General features: G+C 42.9%; 2 protein-coding genes across 5 annotated transcripts; one reads left to right on the top strand and one right to left on the bottom strand.

Moving 5' to 3' along the window:
* Positions 1–1,478: 1,478 nt before the first annotated feature.
* errfi1a (ERBB receptor feedback inhibitor 1a) lies at positions 1,479–7,790 on the top strand. Its single transcript, XM_044025034.1, has 4 exons — positions 1,479–1,663; positions 4,156–4,361; positions 4,444–4,532; positions 4,703–7,790. Exons 2-4 carry the CDS (start codon positions 4,210–4,212, stop codon positions 5,767–5,769), a joined length of 1,308 nt encoding a protein of 435 aa, XP_043880969.1. The 5' UTR covers positions 1,479–1,663; positions 4,156–4,209; the 3' UTR covers positions 5,770–7,790.
* Positions 7,791–10,247: 2,457 nt separating this feature from the next.
* Positions 10,248–21,158, bottom strand: LOC122768124 (serine-rich adhesin for platelets-like). Of its 4 annotated transcripts, none has more exons than XM_044023877.1 (10): positions 20,436–21,158; positions 12,478–12,743; positions 12,224–12,348; positions 12,014–12,078; positions 11,736–11,938; positions 11,415–11,580; positions 11,114–11,278; positions 10,950–11,020; positions 10,759–10,826; positions 10,248–10,640 (listed from the first exon to the last, which is right to left on the bottom strand). In XM_044023877.1, the coding sequence occupies exons 1-10, from the start codon at positions 20,546–20,548 to the stop codon at positions 10,596–10,598; spliced, it is 1,287 nt and encodes a 428-aa protein (XP_043879812.1). In that variant the 5' UTR covers positions 20,549–21,158; the 3' UTR covers positions 10,248–10,595. The 4 variants fall into 4 exon arrangements, with proteins under 4 accessions (XP_043879812.1, XP_043879809.1, XP_043879810.1 ...); XM_044023874.1 differs by lacking the exon at positions 20,436–21,158 and adding an exon at positions 13,230–15,349; XM_044023875.1 differs by lacking the exon at positions 20,436–21,158 and adding an exon at positions 13,212–15,349 and having other exon boundaries at positions 12,478–12,725.
* Positions 21,159–22,014: the final 856 nt, after the last annotated feature.

Here is a 22,014-nt window from a genome sequence, read left to right on the forward strand (position 1 = left end):
CCCTTTGGGTTTGGGGGGCCCATGCACCCAAGCTGTAAAGGATTTTCAAACTCGGGCACAGCAGTGCTCTGTTTTCTCTGCACATGCACTCAACTGCTTTGTGCCTCTATTTATTCAACGCACTGTGCTGTGCTGTTTGGTTAGTGTACATGTCAGTATACTGAGTTTGCTTAAGTTAGGTGACATAGTTAATGCAACACCAGTTAAGGTCCAAGTGACTGGAAACATGGGGACGTGAGAGATTAGGTTAGACAGCTATCGAACGGGTAGAGATTGGGTTGATGTTAAAGACAATTGAGGTAAATAAAGTTAAGCAAGAAGCTAAACAATCTGGGTTACATTCAAATGAACGTGCAGACAAGAGTGTTTCTGTCTGAATCTTTGCCTGCTGTATTTGTTATCAACTCTAGAGAGTCCTGCCCCTGTTCACCATTCATCAAGCCTATGCAGTTTACTTTTCAGTCACGTCACGTGCAGCACATTTGTCACTTAAAAAAAAAAGAAATGACATAAACATCTTTCTAAAATAATGTGGGCTGCATTTACTTTAGTGCTCGGAGCAGCTGCATTTGTGCTGATTCCTAGGGAAAAGTCTGTCAGCTGATCACATCCATGTATATCCCTCGTCTGTTCTTAGAGGTTTTACGAAACACTGCAGACTTTGATCGCGTCAGGTGGAAATCCTGTGCATATTATATATACTTCGTTTAAATCACTTTATTCCCTCGAATATTATACTGGAGTAATTTCTCCACAGAAAGACAGCGGATGCAGCTCAAGCCCAACACCCATATTAATAACAACACAGTATGTAATAAAAAAAGATATAAATAAACAAAGAAAAATCATGATTATTTTAAATGTAATTGAAGAATTTAAACATCAGGGGGAACAAAAATTTAAAAAACTATAATATTTAATCAAAAACAATAAAAGAAGTTTGAAAACAAATATTACTTAATATTGAAATATTGTTTCTGTATTTGTTTCAGAGATTATTTTCTGTTGGTCAAACCGTATTTCTAAGATTTATTAGCATACTTTTTCTAATATGCATTTATAGAAAAGTAAAGATTACTGGATGAGATGTGTGCGACAACACATGCTGGCATACAGAGTGTAGAAACAGCTGTTTCTATGCGTCTCTTTCTTCTTTTTGACTGAAAATTAATCATAAATACAAACAATATTCACTACTGTCACATTTATATGCATTTGTAGGACCCCCCAATGTGTATGTAACTTTGAAACAGTACTCTCGTGTTATTATTTAGGTTCTTTTGAAGCTATTGTATTACATTTATTTGACATCTTATATATTTCATAGTCACTTCTGCTCTGTCCATGTCTACACACACACACACACACACAACGCTGTAATAAATGGGAGACTGCGCCTTTAAGGGCAAGTGCGCAGGGGCGGTGTCACACCGCGCGTCTCCAGTGGGCTGAAGCCTATAAGACGCCGCTTGCTACAATACACGACTTATCTTAAAAGTGGCACACAATGTTGCCTGTGAGCGTCAACATGTCGCTGGCGTCTCGTCCCTGATGCAACAGGAGTTGTGAAGAGTAAAAAAGAGTCAAGAAGACACAGAGACGCAGAGACACAGAGACACAGAGGAGCGGGACTTTACCAACGCTTATTCCACAACTCATTTAGGTGAGTTTTGAAATGTGTGGAGCTTAGGGTTGTAGTGTGTTGGTCGCATATTATATAAGCTTTTAGTTTGAATATTTGTATATATATGTATGTGTATATGTGTGTGTAAAGCTGTGTGGTCGGGTGTTTGAGGAAGTTATCACATGGTGCATTTTTATTTTATTTATTTGTATAATGAATAAGTGGCAGATTTGTCAACAGTTGTTTATTTCCGTTTTTTCTTTAAATTGCCCAAATAAATAACAAAGAAGGGAGTTATTTTATCTCCTGATGTTACTATGAAGCAAATGCAAACTATAACGTTTATTTACTATTTATTTATGTATTTTTGTGTCATTTTTCCCTGATTATTAAAGAAAGGGGGGGGTAATAATTAAAAATGTATCATAGATAGATAGATAGATATCTGACTTGTGTGTTGTGGCGTGAGTCACCTGCCTGCTCCAGCGCCTTTTAACCATTACATTATCACAATCCAGTAAAGTGAGGGGGTGTGCGCGCTGTTTGCTTGCCGCACAGGTAGAGCGGGTATGGTTGCTCGGAAACCGCTGCAGGGGTGTCATGAGCGGGGTGTGAACTGCTTCTTTCAAGGCCCTTGTGTGTGTGTGTGTGTGTGTGTGTGTGTGTGACTACTACAAACCTGCTGCCTGTGTTTTACATCACACACAAACACACACAAACAGACAATAGCAGCAGCAGCACCAGAAAGGCTGGAGAAACAGCCAAATGATCAGAATGGGTGACTTTGCAGACTTTTGCTCATGCTGTGCATGGCTGCACATCCTTTGTTTAATCCTGTTGCCTGTAAATGCTCCTATGGTTCACTGCCAGGATGAACTGTCTGTGCACCTGTTGCAAGAGGAAACACTGGCCCCCCGGGGATTCATTATCGAGGATCATGTTGCTTCCCGTCCCCGCCGAACCGAATCGATGGCCCTGGGCAGGCGGATGGCATGCCTTGTTGGGCAGTGTGGCTCAGGCCGATGTCCCAGGCTTCTTGTTGTTTTAGAGCTTTGTTTCTCGCCAGCTGTCAGGGCAGCACATAAATATGGCTCATAGGAGACCAGGAACGAGGGGTGGGGGGGTGGGGGGGCTGTTGTTCTGCTCAGTCAACACTCCCACATTATTTGGAAGACAGCGTGTCTCCCTGTGCCTGTGTGTGTGCACACACACCTCATTTGTGGTCTCCAGCAGAGATAACCACCAGGGTTATGGATGCACCTGTTTTCCGGCATTCTGAAAAACAGGATTAATGGTTTTAAGGCTACTGCTGCTGCACTGAGAGTCAAGAGATTTGCTTCAGCAATGCACGGCTGGTGTCGCAGTGAACTCAGCCATGGTTTACGTTGGAGACGCCGCGATATCCTTGCACTGACTGCACACTCACATATCACGTTGTCTCACCATGTCGACCACATTCTGAAGAGGCTGCGTTGTACTGATCCAAAAAAAAAACAAACTCAAATCTGATCAGGGTTTTTCTCCAGTTTGTCACTGAACCCACAAATATCAATGGTGCTGCCGAGTTTTCTCCTCTCTGAATGTAGTAGACATTGTTTACTCAGTGCTGACACATACTTGACATGACACGAACATTCAGGTGATGTGACATGAGGAGTTCTTGCAACATAGATCTGTGGTAACAGGAGGAGCCCCATCCTCTGCTGTTCAGGACAAGTGAGATTGCAGCACAGAGCAGAGCACAGGCGACTTTTAAGATACAGTGCAAACCTGTCATTACGCCTGTTGTTCTCTGGCTGGCTCATTTCACACCTGAGAGGGTTGAAAGTGTGTAAAAGTAATTTTCTGTAGAAAAAAAACAACACATAAGTGGTATTCACAGTTTCACAACTTGACGAACCTTTCTTTCATCTTCAAAATGAAACTGTGAAGAAAATTTGTTTTAAAATAAACTTGAAGATAAACGAGGGTCTTAAATAGTCTTACAGTATCATTGTAGATGTGAGTTACCATGAATATCAAAAATAAAACAAGTACATGTGTCTCTTTTTGAATTAATAAATGTTTTAAATGAATGGGAGTGCATTGGATTCGGACTGCAACATTTTATTTATTGACTTCCAGTTAAGATTGTTCAAAATTTTCAGTACGAACTGTTTTTCTTTCAGACTATTACTCTTATCCTAGATGACCATTTTTTGTTTTTTGGGTTTTATATGATCCTATGCAGCACTTAACCCATTTATTTCATTGGTACAAAATGTTTGCATCAATTAAATTATGACACTAAAACAGTTTTATTCCCCTCTGGGCTTATTAGGATAAAAGTCCTGTCAAGCTATTGTTCTGTCCTTCCTCTCTTTTACAGGAGACTTTTGTCTTTTCATAAAAACACAAGAAAAGACAACGCTATGACAAATAGACGGAGAGTTCTTCAATTTGCCCGTGTGTCTGTTTGCCATCACGTCTCTTGTGTCTCTTGCTCTGCTTTTTCTGCATCACTCTTGATTGTGTGTTGGGTTCTGTTACAGGCCTATCAGAAGCAGGGGCAAGCTGCCGGGCGATCTGAGTGTTTCCTGGCTTTGATGCGACCCGAGTGTGCCTGGAGCATGTCCACAGTGGGTCTGACTGCCCAGGAGATCTCTTTTCCCATAGAAAACCCCTTTCTGCGGGGCAGCTACTGTCACAGCATGGCTGGATCCAAATCCTCCTGGAGCCATCGCCATGAGCTGAACAAGTGAGTGGTTTTGTTTTGTTTTTTCTGTCCAAAATCTGTGTCGTATGAACCTAAGCTTGACATTTTCCTTTGTCTTTAACAGCTTCTACTTCAGTATGAACGGTTCACACACAGATCACAGCCCTCCAACTCAACATAAGGGGCCACCACCCTCGTCTCTAAGTTATGAGAGTAAGTCCATGATCTGTATATTAAATCAATGCAACATGTTTCACAAATGACATTCCAGGAATGTATAGAGAGGCAACAGCTTAAAATCCAATGAAGTTGCAGTTGTAAATGACAATTATTATTATTGTTATAATTTCATGTCAGTAATGAGATGCACTTCTCTCTGACAGGACATAAACACAGTCCCCAAACACAGAGGTTACCTTCAAAGAAATACCGGCCATCCCATCTCTCCCTGACCTTCAGTGCTGAACCCTCCACCCCAAGTCCTGTTGATGACGACCAGGTGGTCCCCTCATTCCAGAGGCTCTCGGTGTACGAATGCAGCAGCCCACCACAGACGCCAGACAGATGCTCCAAGCCTCTGCCCCCCATCCCTCCACACAAAGACATCTCCCTCGAGCAGGCCGTGGACAGCGAGGTGGAGTTTTTCACAAATTCAGATGACAGCTGCTGTCTGGTTTCTGACCAGTATCCAAAAACCTCTCTTTTTCGATATGGACTCCACAGCCGAAGGAGCTTTAGGGACTGTGGGAAGATCAACTATGCGTATTTTGACGGTTCATTAGCACCACAAACTCATAAACAGCCTGAGCAGCACCATCGGACACATCCTCAGAAGGAAGTACAGGAACACTATGAGCAGCAGCAGCAGCAGCAGCAGCAGCGACGGGAACGGCCTGAACCGGTGGTGTGTCAGAGACAGCAGGACAAGGCTCAGAGGAGGCTACGACGCTCTCACTCTGGCCCAGCTGGATCTTTAAACAAGCCCTCGCTGCTGCGCCTCACTTGCTCCAAACGCCACACTCACAGTATGGATAAACCAGAGGTTCCACCCCCTATCCCTCCTCGAATGAAGACCGGAGATTACCGCCGCTGGTCAGCAGAGGTCTCGTCCGGGGCCTATAGTGATGACGACAAACCACCTAAGGTTCCGCCAAGAGAACCCCTGTCCACTGGTAGCTCTCGCACCCCCAGTCCCAAGAGCCTCCCAACTTACATTAACGGGGTGATGCCCCCCACGCAGAGCTTTGCACCAGATCCTAACTACGTGAGGTGTCGAGGTTTACACAGACAGAACAGTGAGTGCTCTTCGCTCATCGTCCCCGTTATGGAGGGCGGCGAGAAGGTCAGCAACACGCATTACTATCTCCTAGACAAGTCTGCCGTTCCCAACACAGATGTATCGGACTCAAACTGGGACAGTCACACCAGGCGGAATGTGGATTTAGTCTGAACATTTACTTTGTGGAAGTAGCAGAGCATGTACATGAGCAAGAAAACCACTTGACATAACAGTGAAACTGGACACTTAACAACCCACAAATTGCTGCTTTTCCTTTTTATATATATATATATGTATATATACACATATATACATATATATATGTATACGTATCTTTTTTTTTTTGGTTAGTAACCCCTTTATGTATTCTGATCACACAGGGTATGTGCACACTGTATTCAGTTACTGGTAATATTGGAGTAGCCGTCACAATCGAGATACTTGATGTAATAATTGTGTCTCTGACTAAAGGTTGTGGGCAAAGTTCAACACTGTAGAGCTTATTTTTGATATGATGTTTATTTCATGACATTCAATAACGTGCTGTTTTTTGTTGACCATGTGGTTCAGTCCGAGGGTACGAGCTGGCCTTGAACCTTGTGCTCAGTATTTTGTGTCTGTGAGGTTGAGGCTGGTTTTTTTGTGAGATGCACTAAGGCTTTTTTTTTGTGTGTGTCTCATTTGGGGACAGAAGGTCAGTAATGTAACCACGGGCCGCTTAATATATGAAGTCTAAACTCGAGGCCAATTAATTTTTAACAAAGTGAAGGATGCTAGCACACAAATCTCCATTCTCTCTGTTTGCTGTCGTATATCAACACCGATGGTTTGCTTCCCTGTCTTGATGAAGTGTCGGTCTTACCCAGGCCGCGATCACTATTTCTGTGTAGCTTCGCTTCCCACGTAGCACGTTGTCGTGGTACATTTTGTCCTTAGACGGGATACATTACAGGTAGCTAAGCGTGTTTCCATTGGAATGTCTAGTGCAGCTTATATGGTGTAGCTGTCTGTTCGTGAGTGTGTTTGTGTAAACGTGTGTGTGTGCGTGCGTGTGTGTGGACAACGGTTGGAAAAAAAAAAAAGTGTTCTGGCGATGTGTTTATAGCGCGACGTTCTACGGTGAAGTAGAAAATGGTCCGCACCATATTTGTTACTGTGCTCTGCTCGTTTTGCAGCGCCTGCTTTTGAGCTCAGCCCATGAGAAAAGTGCACGCGTTTTGATTGCTTTCTTTTCAGTGACCAGGTCTCGTTTTCTTTGCACGGACGCCGACCTGTCGGAAACCCAAGTGAATGTATGCTACTCGTACAGAAATTCACTTCACAGTCAAGCTGTGACTCATTGCTTGGAATGATTTTTGCCTCGATTACTACCTCCCTTTTTTGATATGAACCCTGCGCTTCATACGCTTCCCATTTGAAATTGTGTCATAAGGCAAAATCTCTAACGCTATAATCCACAGAAGTCCTCGCAAGCGACGCACGGCAACGCTTTAATTCACTGCAGAGTAACGCAACGTATAACCAAACATCTGAATGAGTGAAGATCAGGCAGATCAAAGATCAGAGATGTGAGGCTAGCCTGTTAATACAGATGCATTACAAAGACAGTGCAGGGTTTACCTACCTGACACAGACTTTCCTGTTCTGCTCATACATTCCTGCCTTACATGATTGCAGTGGGTGTGGTCTGAGAGACTTTGGCTGCTGGCAGCCTAGAAAATATATGAACTTTATTGTTGTAGATTGTTCGAGAAACAACCGAATGATGTGGTAAATGTAGCATATGTATTGAAGAAGCCCTTGGTATGGAACACTGTGTTCAATTTGGGAAATGTAACTGCTAAGGTCAAACGGTCATTGAAGTATACTTCTCTCCCACTTGCTCACAAACCCTTGCCAACACAATGTCGCTTTTGACCTGTTTTTTGTTTTGTTTTTAAAAAGTTTACATCATACACTGATACTATTTAATCTTAAGGTATTCAGATGTCTTATTAGAAATAATAATAATTAAAATAAAAAAAATGAATGAAGAGTAGTTTATTGAGACATTAAACTCTGCTGTGGTGAAGACATGCACTGGGAGAGTACAGTATGCTGTGTACAGTATTTAACTATTCCATTTGTTAAGAGTAGTTGATGAGTATATAGTCTTTTTAATAGAAAAACAAAATAAATGAACTTATTTATGAGCCTGCTTCGTTCTGTTTCTTGAATCTGTCATGAGTGCACTGTCAGCTCAGCTGTCTGTCCTGTTTTATCACCCACACACCCTCATGCTGTGCCTTATTGTGACTGGCCTCTATCCAGAGAAAGGAGAGTGACTTACAATGGTCGACTGACAGGTGTACAGTACATTGCCTTCCTCTTCCTGGTTTTTAGCAGCCTCCTGCTGCAGTAGATGCTTTGTGACATTCACATTTTTTTTAGCACCAATCAATTTTATTCTTGATTTGAGTCCACGAACCACACGAGGCATTTAGAGGCTAAATAATGACTGAACCTGAGAAAGCACTCGGAGAGCCCAAACCTCCACCAAGGCTGCTCGGTTTCAGTGTCAGTTCACTCCTCGATCTTTAAAGATGGACAAACGGAGCGACAGATTGTGCCAAAAACGAACAAAAAACCTTCTTTGTGGTTGAGCAGTGGTTACAATATCCACCAGCTCTCAGCAAGGCGCTGAGCATCTCTGAAGGTTTGCTGTGCGCTGGTGGCATTTGATTAAGCATTATTCTCTTCATGCAACAAAAGCAAGTGTGGACGATATCTCAGCCACCTGCAAACCCTTTCACTTGTTTCCCTCCGAATTGCGCTGCCAGGTGACAGCATGGGTGGTGACCATAGCAACTACAGAAAACAGGTTGTTCAATTTAAATAAAGTCTGCTGGAGGCAAGAAAGATCGAGATAGTGCGAGATAATTAACCGAGTGTGTGGTGTTGTCCTGAATAAATAAAACACATTATTGCAACACATTGTGAAAATAAAAGGTATTATAGAGGCTCCAGATTTTCATAATCTGTGATTTAATTTGTTTGGTTTGCTCGGTTACAATTCCTTTTTTTTTTTTTACAAACTGTTCGAAATCTTTTCCTCGAGTACACCTAACGACCGTCTCATTTTTAGAATTTTAATTATCTGACACTTTCGTGTGTTCAGTTATTCAGACACATGATGTTGTTCGCTATCCGTTAGACAGAAGACAGAAGAAAGGGAAAAGAGCGTAAAGACAGTGTAATATTGGGAATATTAATAGTCAGCAAAAACAGGAATATCTAATATCATGGAGGATTAATGGAGCTGGTCGTCTGCACTTCAAATTCATGCTCAGACGTTAGTAAGAGCATTTGAATTATACATGATATGTCAAATAATGAGGCATCCTCCTCTGATGCCTAGAAATTCAGTTTGAATATGAAAATGTTGTTCATTAATACACAACAAAAATATCAGATATTACTTGGTTAAATGTCACTTTTTCCTCCAACAGTGAATACGCGGTGAAAGGTCAAAAGAGCTTCCTCTGGAGGCTACATTTTTCTATATTGTGATGCATAAAAACTTTATAAATGGACATTTTACATACATTCCACGCACTTGTGTGTATACAACTTAAAGATATGTGATTAATATCTCCAGAAGGATAGTTAACACTAACAGTTTGTATTAGGATAATAATAAACAGTCAAATTATGCAGTTAAAACTGGGAAAGCTGTTAATATAAAGTTATTATAGCTCGATAAAATGTGAATTCTCAGTTTCTTAGCCCTGCATCAGTACAGTTAACTTTTCTAACAAATGCGTCACACTGTCATCTGCCAGCTATGTTTGTATGCCCTGTTTCTTTTGCATAGGTTTCTCCCAGAAAGACGCAGACAGGTTGGAAAATGTGCAAATAAGTCCCCGTGTTTGCATGAGCGTTTTGTTTAGGTGTAACTTTTCTTTTCTTTGTGCTGCGAGGGGTGGACATAGTTGTGAATATTTGACCTAGGCTGAAGAGCTGTTAAATGTAGAATATAAAGTAGGCCTACATTAAGAAAAGGTATAGAAATTGGTCTAAAGTGTGGCTTCTGTTTTTAGCCACTAGTTGGAGACAAATAGCCGACCTGAACACTTCTTTTGTGGATCAGCAGAAGAGATTTACAATAACTTAACGTACAGTGGCACAGTTTAAATGCTGGCCTATGACTGTGCTGATTAAGCTGTTATTGCCACTTGCTCAACAGTTTTCAAATCAATGCTTTATGATTTTATGTTCATCTGTCCTTGTCCCCCCCAGCCTAACATACTGTGAAGGCACACTTGGTGAATGTTCGCCATCTAGTGACAGGTTTTAGTATTTATTCCTAGGTGTACTGCACCTAGATTTTCACCTTAGCCTGGACACGATTACTGCACATTTTATATATTAAGTATAGAAAATGACATCTCAAGTTTAGCTTCCTCTGAGCTTAGGAACTGAAATTTTACTACTTTTTGATCTCTCAATAGTAAGTGGGATAACAGTGATAATCCACTGTGATTAGCCTCAAAAAACATGTGCAAGACTGAATGTGAATGAATGAATAATGCAAAGAAATTTCAAAAGCTCTAAGACAATTAACAACAATAACGATTGTGTTGTGAATAAACAAGACACTGGAGGCTGAATTTAGATGCTTAAATTTATAGGACACAAAAATCAACAGTGATTTAAAATGACAAAAAAAATAGCAATATATTATTTCTTCTGTTATGTACAGTTGGCTACTCATATTTTTTTTATTACTACCATTGAAACATTATAGTAAAAATAAATTTAACAAATACGTGTAATACATTAATTAATGTGATTGCTTGAAATATTTTTCTGTTGCACGTGATCTGTCATGTGACTTGGACTGACCACTAAGTCTTAAAAAGCTCAATAAGGGCGGCCACTTTGTTTTTACCCCCTTAGGATTAAATAGCCATGAAATACAAATGGGTTTTTAATCATTTAAACTTATCTAAAAGCCTTCATTTAGGGTTGATGTTTAAAACCTCTGGACGTTTTGTAGTGACCTGAAGACAAAAAAAAGAAGGCAATTAATATCAATGTTTTGCAAACTTACATTTACATGTATCGCACAGTAATTATTTGGACCTATTCACGTAATGGCAGAATAGCGAACAAGAATACCTGCGACTGGGTGTCAACATTTCCTAGCTGTGGTGTAAAATTCTCTGGTGTCAAGGTGTTTACCAGTCCTAAGTAACGAATGAATAAAATAGGATAATGTTCATTAAATTATTGCTCTACTACTACTATTACTACTAATAATAACAACAACAATAATAATAATAATAATAATGAATACAATGAAAACACACCTGTATCAGAGAAATCAAAGAAATCCTCCTCAAACTCTGACAGTTTTCCATTGTAGGAGTCTCTCCTTTTCCTAAAAGTAAAGACAACATGATTAGATTCCCATGTCAGTTTTTGTAACTTTTCCAACCATTTACATGTGATACATTTAAGGATCCTAACTCACCAAACTCCAGTGTATTTCTTTGTGACATAGACAGCTATGATAACAATGATTAAGGCCACAAGTGCTGCTGCCAGTGACCCAAACAGGGCTCCATAGAAACCTGGCCCCCGACGGAAGTGTTCACACTGTGGGCCATAAAATTGTTCTAGGCTCGACTCAAAGCACCTGGGTTAAAAAGACATCAAATTGAAACACATTGATTCATAATTTGCATTATGAACAGACACAGTGGATATATATGTTGTATATGAAAGTTTTCTTTTATTTCAATTAAATTAAAAGCAAATGTTTTTTTTCTTACCTACAAACAGGGCCTTTTTGAATGTCATTGAGGCATTCTCCATGTCGATTACAGTAATCAGGGTTTGTTTTGCAAGGTCCAACACACTGCCATTGACCATCAATGACCTCAGCAGTGTATTGAGCAAAGTGAGAGCAGTTAACATAAGGCATCAGGTCTGTTATGTCTGTTTGAAAAAAAAAAAAAAAAAGATTATTTATTCAATTTATTTTAGTGGACTAATACAATTGACAAATATTGAATAAAGAAACATGAGCATGAAGCCAAAACATGCCAAAGGTGCATTTCTACAAGATCTGATATCAACTGGAGTGCACTTACTGTAAACTTCAGGTGGCAAGAAGGCGACTTCGTTTAATGTCACTTTGCTGTTGTTGAAGGCTTGAGAAATCTGATCCCGGCTGTCCGTACTATTCAGTATACTGGTCAACTCCGCATCGAGCTGAGTGTTGACAAACTCGATTTGAGTTTCATTATTTGGATAGATGTACTCTGCCTCACTCTGTGCAACAACAGATCCTTCTCTGCAATAGCAAATTACACATTACCAATAGAAACAATCTATTGATTTAAATCAGTAATGTTAAGGAAAAACTTACTTTAAACTTTTGACTTTGACCAGTTTAAAGGTCTGTGAGTCTGCCCCTCGGCATAAGGATGTGAGCTGAAACAGACACAAATATTGAAAGACGTTGTACAATGACTCATGAAAACAGCTGCAGTTATTTTATCATGTGATCAATGAACATAAAAAAGAAGAAATAGTAAAAATTATTTTGATCACTTAGTGTAAAGGTTATCATACGTACCACCAGTTCCAATGTGCTGATGAATTCCAATGATGCAGCTGAGGTTAAATCATTAAAAGCAGGTGAAAAATCAACAAGTATTTTCAGAATAAAAGTTGCTTTACGAGAGGGAAGTGCTCCAGTATCTAAAAAAAAGAATAAAGAATAAAACCAAGATTGTTATACTGAAACTTGAAGTTGTTGATTTTTATCATTGAAAACGAATGACAGTACATGAAAAATGTTTTAAAATACACTGTAGATAATGATCTCACCAATAGTGGGAACAGTGTTATTTTGTCCATATGAACAGTCAACACCATAAACAAAATCTTGACAAGATGCTGTTGTTGACTGAGATGTTAGCGTTGGTCTTGTGGTGAAAACTGTTTCTGTGGAAACACTTTGTAAAGTGGTTGACAAAGTTTCAGTAGATTGCTGTGTTGAGATGTGTGGAGAGCTGACAGATGATGACGAAGGCAAAGAAGTCTCAGATGAAGTTGTTGTGAAGAAAACTGTCGATGTGGATGGCATTTGGGATGTTGATGGAGTTGTCAAATCTGTGTCCGGGGAAGGCGTCTGTGAAGCTTCTGTAGCTACGGTGGTCGATGCTTGTGTTGAACTTGTCAGGGTGGTCAGAGGAGAAGATGTCATGGATTCACTTGTCGAAGTTGAAGTCTGTCCGGAGGAAGTAAGCTCTGGCGTGGATGTTTCTGGTGTGCTCGAAGTGTGAATTGATGTTTCCTCTTCCGTGGTTGCCTCACTTGCGGTTGACAAAGTTTCAGTAGATTGCTGTGTTGAGATCTGTGTAGAGCTGACAGTTGATGAAGAGGGCAAAGAAGTCTCAGATGAACTTGTCGTGGAGAATGCGGTTGTCTGTGTTGAGGAGTTAGGTTCAGTTGAAGTTGTTTGAGAGACACTAGTAGCAGTTGTTGATTCTTGGATCGTTGTTGCTTCACTTGTGGGAATAATTGTGGATGACAGGGACACTGAAGGTTCAACTGTCGATGTGGATGGCATTTGGGATGTTGATGGAGTTGTCAAATCTGTGTCCGGGGAAGGCGTCTGTGAAGCTTCTGTTGCTACGGTGGTCGATGCTTGTGTTGAACTTGTCAGGGTGGTCAGAGGAGAAGATGTCATGGATTCACTTGTCGAAGTTGAAGTCTGTCTGGAGGAAGTAAGCTCTGGCGTGGATGTTTCTGGTGTGCTCGAAGTGTGAATTGATGTTTCGTCTTCCGTGGTTGCCTCACTTGCGGTTGACAAAGTTTCAGTAGATTGCTGTGTTGAGATCTGTGTAGAGCTGACAGTTGATGAAGAGGGCAAAGAAGTCTCAGATGAACTTGTCGTGGAGAATGCGGTTGTCTGTGTTGAGGAGTTAGGTTCAGTTGAAGTTGTTTGAGAGACACTAGTAGCAGTTGTTGATTCTTGGATCGTTGTTGCTTCACTTGTGGGAATAATTGTGGATGACAGGGACACTGAAGGTTCAACTGTCGATGTGAATGGCATTTGGGATGTTGATGGAGTTGTCAAATCTGTGTCCGGGGAAGGCGTCTGTGAAGCTTCTGTAGCTACGGTGGTCGATGCTTGTGTTGAACTTGTCAGGGTGGTCAGAGGAGAAGCTGTCATGGATTCACTTGTCGAAGTTGAAGTCTGTCCGGAGGAAGTAAGCTCTGGCGTGGATGTTTCTGGTGTGCTCGAAGTGTGAATTGATGTTTCCTCTTCCGTGGTTGCCTCACTTGCGGTTGACAAAGTTTCAGTAGATTGCTGTGTTGAGAGCTGTGTAGAGCTGACAGTTGATGAAGAGGGCAAAGAAGTCTCAGATGAACTTGTCGTGGAGAATGCGGTTGTCTGTGTTGAGGAGTTAGGTTCAGTTGAAGTTGTTTGAGAGACACTAGTAGCAGTTGTTGATTCTTGGATCGTTGTTGCTTCACTTGTGGGAATAATTGTGGATGACAGGGACACTGAAGGTTCAACTGTCGATGTGGATGGCATTTGGGATGTTGATGGAGTTGTCAAATCTGTGTCCGGGGAAGGCGTCTGTGAAGCTTCTGTAGCTACGGTGGTCGATGCTTGTGTTGAACTTGTCAGGGTGGTCAGAGGAGAAGATGTCATGGATTCACTTGTCGAAGTTGAAGTCTGTCCGGAGGAAGTAAGCTCTGGCGTGGATGTTTCTGGTGTGCTCGAAGTGTGAATTGATGTTTCGTCTTCCGTGGTTGCCTCACTTGCGGTTGACAAAGTTTCAGTAGATTGCTGTGTTGAGATCTGTGTAGAGCTGACAGTTGATGAAGAGGGCAAAGAAGTCTCAGATGAACTTGTCGTGGAGAATGCGGTTGTCTGTGTTGAGGAGTTAGGTTCAGTTGAAGTTGTTTGAGAGACACTAGTAGCAGTTGTTGATTCTTGGATCGTTGTTGCTTCACTTGTGGGAATAATTGTGGATGACAGGGACACTGAAGGTTCAACTGTCGATGTGGATGGCATTTGGGATGTTGATGGAGTTGTCAAATCTGTGTCCGGGGAAGGCGTCTGTGAAGCTTCTGTAGCTACGGTGGTCGATGCTTGTGTTGAACTTGTCAGGGTGGTCAGAGGAGAAGATGTCATGGATTCACTTGTCGAAGTTGAAGTCTGTCCGGAGGAAGTAAGCTCTGGCGTGGATGTTTCTGGTGTGCTCGAAGTGTGAATTGATGTTTCCTCTTCCGTGGTTGCCTCACTTGCGGTTGACAAAGTTTCAGTAGATTGCTGTGTTGAGATCTGTGTAGAGCTGACAGTTGATGAAGAGGGCAAAGAAGTCTCAGATGAACTTGTCGTGGAGAATGCGGTTGTCTGTGTTGAGGAGTTAGGTTCAGTTGAAGTTGTTTGAGAGACACTAGTAGCAGTTGTTGATTCTTGGATCGTTGTTGCTTCACTTGTGGGAATAATTGTGGATGACAGGGACACTGAAGGTTCAACTGTCGATGTGGATGGCATTTGGGATGGTGATGGAGTTGTCAAATCTGTGTCCGGGGAAGGCGTCTGTGAAGCTTCTGTAGCTACGGTGGTCGATGCTTGTGTTGAACTTGTCAGGGTGGTCAGAGGAGAAGATGTCATGGATTCACTTGTCGAAGTTGAAGTCTGTCCGGAGGAAGTTAGCTCTGGCGTGGATGTTTCTGGTGTGCTCGAAGTGTGAATTGATGTTTCCTCTTCCGTGGTTGCCTCACTTGCGGTTGACAAAGTTTCAGTAGATTGCTGTGTTGAGATCTGTGTAGAGCTGACAGTTGATGAAGAGGCAAAGAAGTCTCAGATGAACTTGTCGCGGGAGAATGCTGTTGTTTCTGCAAGTTGGGAGAGTTAGGTTCCAGCTGAAGTTGTTTTATATATTACCCAGTAGCAGCGATTCTGGATCGTTGTTGCCTACCTCAGGAATAATTGTGGATGACAGACACTGAAGGTTCAACTGTCGCATGGTATTTGGGGTACTGGGGGATGCTGATGGAGTTGTCAAATCTGGTGTCCGTGGGGAAGGCGCTCAGAAGTTTCTGCAGCTACGTGGTCAAGCGCTTGCGTTGAACTTGCTGGGGTGGTCAGAGGAGAAGATGTCGCGATTCACTTGTCGGTTGAAGTCTGTCCGGAGGAAGTAAGCTCTGGCGTGGATGTTTCTGGTGTGCTCGAAGTGTGAATTGATGTTTCCTCTTCCGTGGTTGCCGCACTTGCGGTTGACAAAGTTTCAGTAGATTGCTGTGTTGAGATCTGTGTAGAGCTGACAGTTGATGAAGAGGGCAAAGAAGTCTCAGATGAACTTGTCGTGGAGAATGCGGTTGTCTGTGTTGAGGAGTTAGGTTCAGTTGAAGTTGTTTGAGAGACACGAGTAGCAGCGCTAAGGATTCTGGATCGCTGGTGCTGCTTCACTCTGTGAATAATTGTGGGAGGAGCAGGGACAATTGAAGGTTCAACTGTCGGCGTGGATGGCATTTTGGGGGATGCTGATGGAGTTTAAATCTGTGTCCGGGAAGGCCTGAGAAGCTTCTGTAGCTGCGGTCGGCGTTGTGCTGAACTTGTCAGGGTGGTCAGAGGAGAAGATGTCGCGGATTCACTTATTAAGGAAGTCTCGAGGAAGTGTTTGGCGTGATGTTTCTGGTGTGCTCGGCGTGAATTGATGTTTCCTCCGTGGTTGCCTCACTAAGTGTTGACAAAGTTTCAGCAGATTGCTGTGTTGAGATTCGTGTAGAGTTGACAGTTGATGAAGAGGGCAAAAGAAGTCTCAGATGAACTTGTCGTGGAGAATGCGGTTGGCTGTGTTGAGGAGTTAGGTTCAGTTGAAGTTGTTTGAGAGACACTAGTAGCAGTTGTTGATTCTTGGATCGTTGTTGCTTCACTTGTGGGAATAATTGTGGATGACAGGGACACTGAAGGTTCAACTGTCGATGTGGATGGCATTTGGGATGTTGATAGAGTTGTCAAATCGGTGTCCGGGAAGGCGCCTTGTGAAGCTTCTGTAGCCAGCGTGGTTTAGGAGCGCTTAGTGTTGAACTTGTCAGGTGGCCAGAGGAGAAGATGCCGCGGATTCACTTGTCGGCCAGTCTGTCCGGAGGAAGTGGGCTCTGGCGTGGATGCTTCGGTGTGCTCAAGTGCGAATTGATGTTTCGGGTTTTCCGTGGCTGCTCACTTGGCGGCTGACAAAGTTTCAGATTGCTGTGTTGAGATCTGTGCAGGAGCGATACATTTGGGAAGAGGGCAAAGAAGTCTCAGATGAACTTGTCGTGGAGAATGCGGGTGTCTGTGTTGAGGAGTTAGGTTCAGTTGAAGTTGTTTGAGAGACACTAGTAGCAGTTGTTGATTCTTGGATCGTTGTTGCTTCACTTGTGGGAATAATTGTGGATGACAGGGACACTGAAGGTTCAAATGTCGATGTGGATGGCATTTGGGATGTTGATGGAGTTGTCAAATCTGTGTCCGGGGAAGGCGTCTGTGAAGCTTCTGTAGCTACGGTGGTCGATGCTTGTGTTGAACTTGTCAGGGTGGTCAGAGGAGAAGATGTCATGGATTCACTTGTCAAAGTTGAAGTCTGTCCGGAGGAAGTAAGCTCTGGCGTGGATGTTTCTGGTGTGCTCGAAGTGTGAATTGATGTTTCGTCTTCCGTGGTTGCCTCACTTGCGGTTGACAAAGTTTCAGTAGATTGCTGTGTTGAGATCTGTGTAGAGCTGACAGTTGATGAAGAGGGCAAAGAAGTCTCAGATGAACTTGTCGTGGAGAATGCGGTTGTCTGTGTTGAGGAGTTAGGTTCAGTTGAAGTTGTTTGAGAGCCACTAGTAGCAGTTGTTGATTCTTGGATCGTTGTTGCTTCATACTTGTGGAATACTGTGGATGATACAGGGACACTGAAGGTTCAACTGTCGCATGGGATGGCATTTGGGATGTCGCTGATGCAAGTTAATAAATCGTGTCCGGGAAGGCGCCTGTGAAGCTTCTGTATACGGTCGACAAGCTTGTGTTGAACTTGTCAGGTGGCTGGGAGGAGAAGATGTCGCGGGATTCACTTTGCTGCTGAAGTCTCCGGAGGAAGTAAGTTTCAAGCGGGATGTTTCTGGTGTGCGCGAAGTGTGAATTGATGTTTCCTCTTCCGTGGTTGCCTCACTTGCGGTTGACAAAGTTTCAGTAGATTGCTGTGTTGAGATCTGTGTAGATCTGACAGTTGATGAAGAGGGCAAAGAAGTCTCAGATGAACTTGTCGTGGAGAATGCGGTTGTCTGTGTTGAGGAGTTAGGTTCAGTTGAAGTTGTTTGAGAGACACTAGTAGCAGTTGTTGATTCTTGGATCGTTGTTGCTTCACTTGTGGGAATAATTGTGGATGACAGGGACACTGAAGGTGCAACTGTCGATGTGGATGGCATTTGGGATGTTGATGGAGTTGTCAAATCTGTGTCCGGGGAAGGCGTCTGTGAAGCTTCTGTAGCTACGGTGGTCGATGCTTGTGTTGAACTTGTCAGGGTGGTCAGAGGAGAAGATGTCATGGATTCACTTGTCGAAGTTGAAGTCTGTCCGGAGGAAGTAAGCTCTGGCGTGGATGTTTCTGGTGTGCTCGAAGTGTGAATTGATGTTTCGTCTTCCGTGGTTGCCTCACTTGTGGTTGACAAAGTTTCAGTAGATTGCTGTGTTGAGATCTGTGTAGAGCTGACAGTTGATGAAGAGGACAAAGAAGTCTCAGATGAACTTGTCGTGGAGAATGCGGTTGTCTGTGTTGAGGAGTTAGGTTCAGTTGAAGTTGTTTGAGAGACACTAGTAGCAGTTGTTGATTCTTGGATCGTTGTTGCTTCACTTGTGGGAATAATTGTGGATGACAGGGACACTGAAGGTTCAACTGTCGATGTGAATGGCATTTGGGATGTTGATGGAGTTGTCAAATCTGTGTCCGGGGAAGGCGTCTGTGAAGCTTCTGTAGCTACGGTGGTCGATGCTTGTGTTGAACTTGTCAGGGTGGTCAGAGGAGAAGATGTCATGGATTCACTTGTCGTAGTTGAAGTCTCTCCGGAGGAAGTAAGCTCTGGCGTGGATGTTTCTGGTGTGCTCGAAGTGTGAATTGATGTTTCCTCTTCCGTGGTTGCCTCACTTGCGGTTGACAAAGTTTCAGTAGATTGCTGTGTTGAGATCTGTGTAGAGCTGACAGTTGATGAAGAGGGCAAAGAAGTCTCAGATGAACTTGTCGTGGAGAATGCGGTTGTCTGTGTTGAGGAGTTAGGTTCAGTTGAAGTTGTTTGAGAGACACTAGTAGCAGTTGTTGATTCTTGGATCGTTGTTGCTTCACTTGTGGGAATAATTGTGGATGACAGGGACACTGAAGGTTCAACTGTCGATGTGGATGGCATTTGGGATGTTGATGGAGTTGTCAAATCTGTGTCCGGGGAAGGCGTCTGTGAAGCTTCTGTAGCTACGGTGGTCGATGCTTGTGTTGAACTTGTCAGGGGGGTCAGAGGAGAAGATGTCATGGATTCACTTGTCGAAGTTGAAGTCTGTCCGGAGGAAGTAAGCTCTGGCGTGGATGTTTCTGGTGTGCTCGAAGTGTGAATTGATGTTTCGTCTTCCGTGGTTGCCTCACTTGCGGTTGACAAAGTTTCAGTAGATTTCTGTGTTGAGATCTGTGTAGAGCTGACAGTTGATGAAGAGGGCAAAGAAGTCTCAGGTGAACTTGTCGTGGAGAATGCGGTTGTCTGTGTTGAGGAGTTAGGTTCAGTTGAAGTTGTTTGAGAGACACTAGTAGCAGTTGTTGATTCTTGGATCGTTGTTGCTTCACTTGTGGGAATAATTGTGGATGACAGGGACACTGAAGGTTCAACTGTCGATGTGGTTTACTGACATGGAGTTGTCAACGTGTCCGGAAGGCAGAAGCTTCAGGTCACAGCAAGGGAAATTGCCAGTGGTCAGAGGAGAAGATGCTGCGGATTCACTGCGTCACAAGTTGAAGTCTGTCTGAGGAAGTAAGTTCTGGCGCACGCCGGTGCGCCCGGCGGTGAATTGATGTTTCGCCTTCCTCGCGGTTGCCTCACCGGCGGTTAACATTGCTCAGTATCGCTGTGTTGATTCAGTAGAGCTGACAGTTGTGGATGAAGGAGGGCAAAAGAAAAGTCTCAGATGAACTTGTCGTGGAGAATGCGGTTGTCTGTGTTGAGGAGTTAGGTTCAGTTGAAGTTGTTTGAGAGACACTAGTAGCAGTTGTTGATTCTTGGATCGTTGTTGCTTCACTTGTGGGAATAATTGTGGATGACAGGGACACTGAAGGTTCAACTGTCGATGTGGATGGCATTTGGGATGTTGATGGAGTTGTCAAATCTGTGTCCGGGGAAGGCGTCTGTGAAGCTTCTGTAGCTACGGTGGTCGATGCTTGTGTTGAACTTGTCAGGGTGGGCAGAGGAGAAGATGTCATGGATTCACTTGTCGAAGTTGAAGTCTGTCCGGAGGAAGTAAGCTCTGGCGTGGATGTTTCTGGTGCCTCGCGTAAATGATGCTTCCTCTTCCTCGCGGTTGCCTCACTTGTGGTTGAGATAAAGTTTCAGTAGATTACAAAATGAGATCTGTAGAGCTGACAGTTGGATAAAGAGGCAAGTCTCGCATGAACTGTCAGGAGAATGCGGTTGTTCAAAGAGGGAGTTAGTTCAGCGAAGCTGTTTGAGGTGACACTAGTAGCAGATCGGATTCGTTAAGTTGCTTCATCAGGTGGAATAATTAGTTCAGGACACTGGCAACGAACCAGGCGATAGCTTGGGATGTTGATGGAGTTGTCAAATCTGTGTCCGGGGAAGGCGTCTGTGAAGCTTCTGTAGCTACGGTGGTCGATGCTTGTGTTGAACTTGTCAGGGTGGTCAGAGGAGAAGATGTCATGGATTCACTTGTCGAAGTTGAAGTCTGTCCGGAGGAAGTAAGCTCTGGCGTTGATGTTTCTGGTGTGCTCGAAGTGTGAATTGATGTTTCCTCTTCCGTGGTTGCCTCACTTGCGGTTGACAAAGTTTCAGTAGATTGCTGTGTTGAGATCTGTGTAGAGCTGACAGTTGATGAAGAGGGCAAAGAAGTCTCAGATGAACTTGTCGTGGAGAATGCGGTTGTCTGTGTTGAGGAGTTAGGTTCAGTTGAAGTTGTTTGAGAGACACTAGTAGCAGTTGTTGATTATTGGATCGTTGTTGCTTCACTTGTGGGAATAATTGTGGATGACAGGGACACTGAAGGTTCAACTGTCGATGTGGATGGCATTTGGGATGTTGATGGAGTTGTCAAATCTGTGTCCGGGGAAGGCGTCTGTGAAGCTTCTGTAGCTACGGTGGTCGATGCTTGTGTTGAACTTGTCAGGGTGGTCAGAGGAGAAGATGTCATGGATTCACTTGTCGAAGTTGAAGTCTGTCCGGAGGAAGTAAGCTCTGGCGTGGATGTTTCTGGTGTGCTCGAAGTGTGAATTGATGTTTCCTCTTCCGTGGTTGCCTCACTTGCGGTTGACAAAGTTTCATTAGTTTGCGGTGTTGAGATCTCTGTAGAGTTGACAGATGATGAATCAATTTGTTTTGATTCAAGTGATTCATTTCTATATAGTTCTTCCTTTACAGGTCTTATCTCCATCATCTTTGAAGTCTCATTTGTTATCTCATTTTCTTTTGTGACCTCTTTTATGTTCTCCATTGTTTCTTTTTTCATCCATGGCTTCACAGGTGTATTTTGATTTTCATTTTCTGTTTCTGTCGAAGCAATATATGACAAATTGTTAGTGAATGTTGTAGCAAAGTTTATGCTTTACATGCAACATGGTTTACTTACTAACGCATCTTTTTTTTCAACTTTCTTAGGTACGACTGAGTGTAAGGGCCATATTGAGAAAATAAAATTCACAGACTTCGAGAACAAAGCCGTAAATTTAAGACTTTATTTTCGTAAATTTACGATTTAATTCTCGAAGTCTTTGAAATTCAAATAAAGTCTTAATTTACGAGAGTAAAGTCATTATATTCTAACCTGTTGTTTTAGAAGAGGAGAGTTGCAGAATTGGAGGAAATCCGTGCTTTTGTGTAGGGGAAATAGGTGGAACTACAGGGTTATCGGTGGATGCATCCGCAAGCCATTAAGAGGGGTTTGTCTAGCTTATCATATGAATCCATATGCCATAAGGTGTTGGGGCCTCAGCAGGTGTACTGCTGACGTCAGAGACGCCGTTTTTGCCGGACCTCGACTTCTTCTGGATCCGAAATCTTAATTATCAGTCAGATTGTTCTTTGAGAAACCATAAAACCCCTCTAAATGGCCCGCTGATGCATCCATCGATAACCCTGCAGTGGTCCAGTTCCAGCAATTTCCTCCAGGTCCGC

Source organism: Solea senegalensis, linkage group LG4 (assembly GCF_019176455.1).
Source record: "Solea senegalensis isolate Sse05_10M linkage group LG4, IFAPA_SoseM_1, whole genome shotgun sequence".
NCBI classification, from domain to species: domain Eukaryota; kingdom Metazoa; phylum Chordata; class Actinopteri; order Pleuronectiformes; family Soleidae; genus Solea; species Solea senegalensis.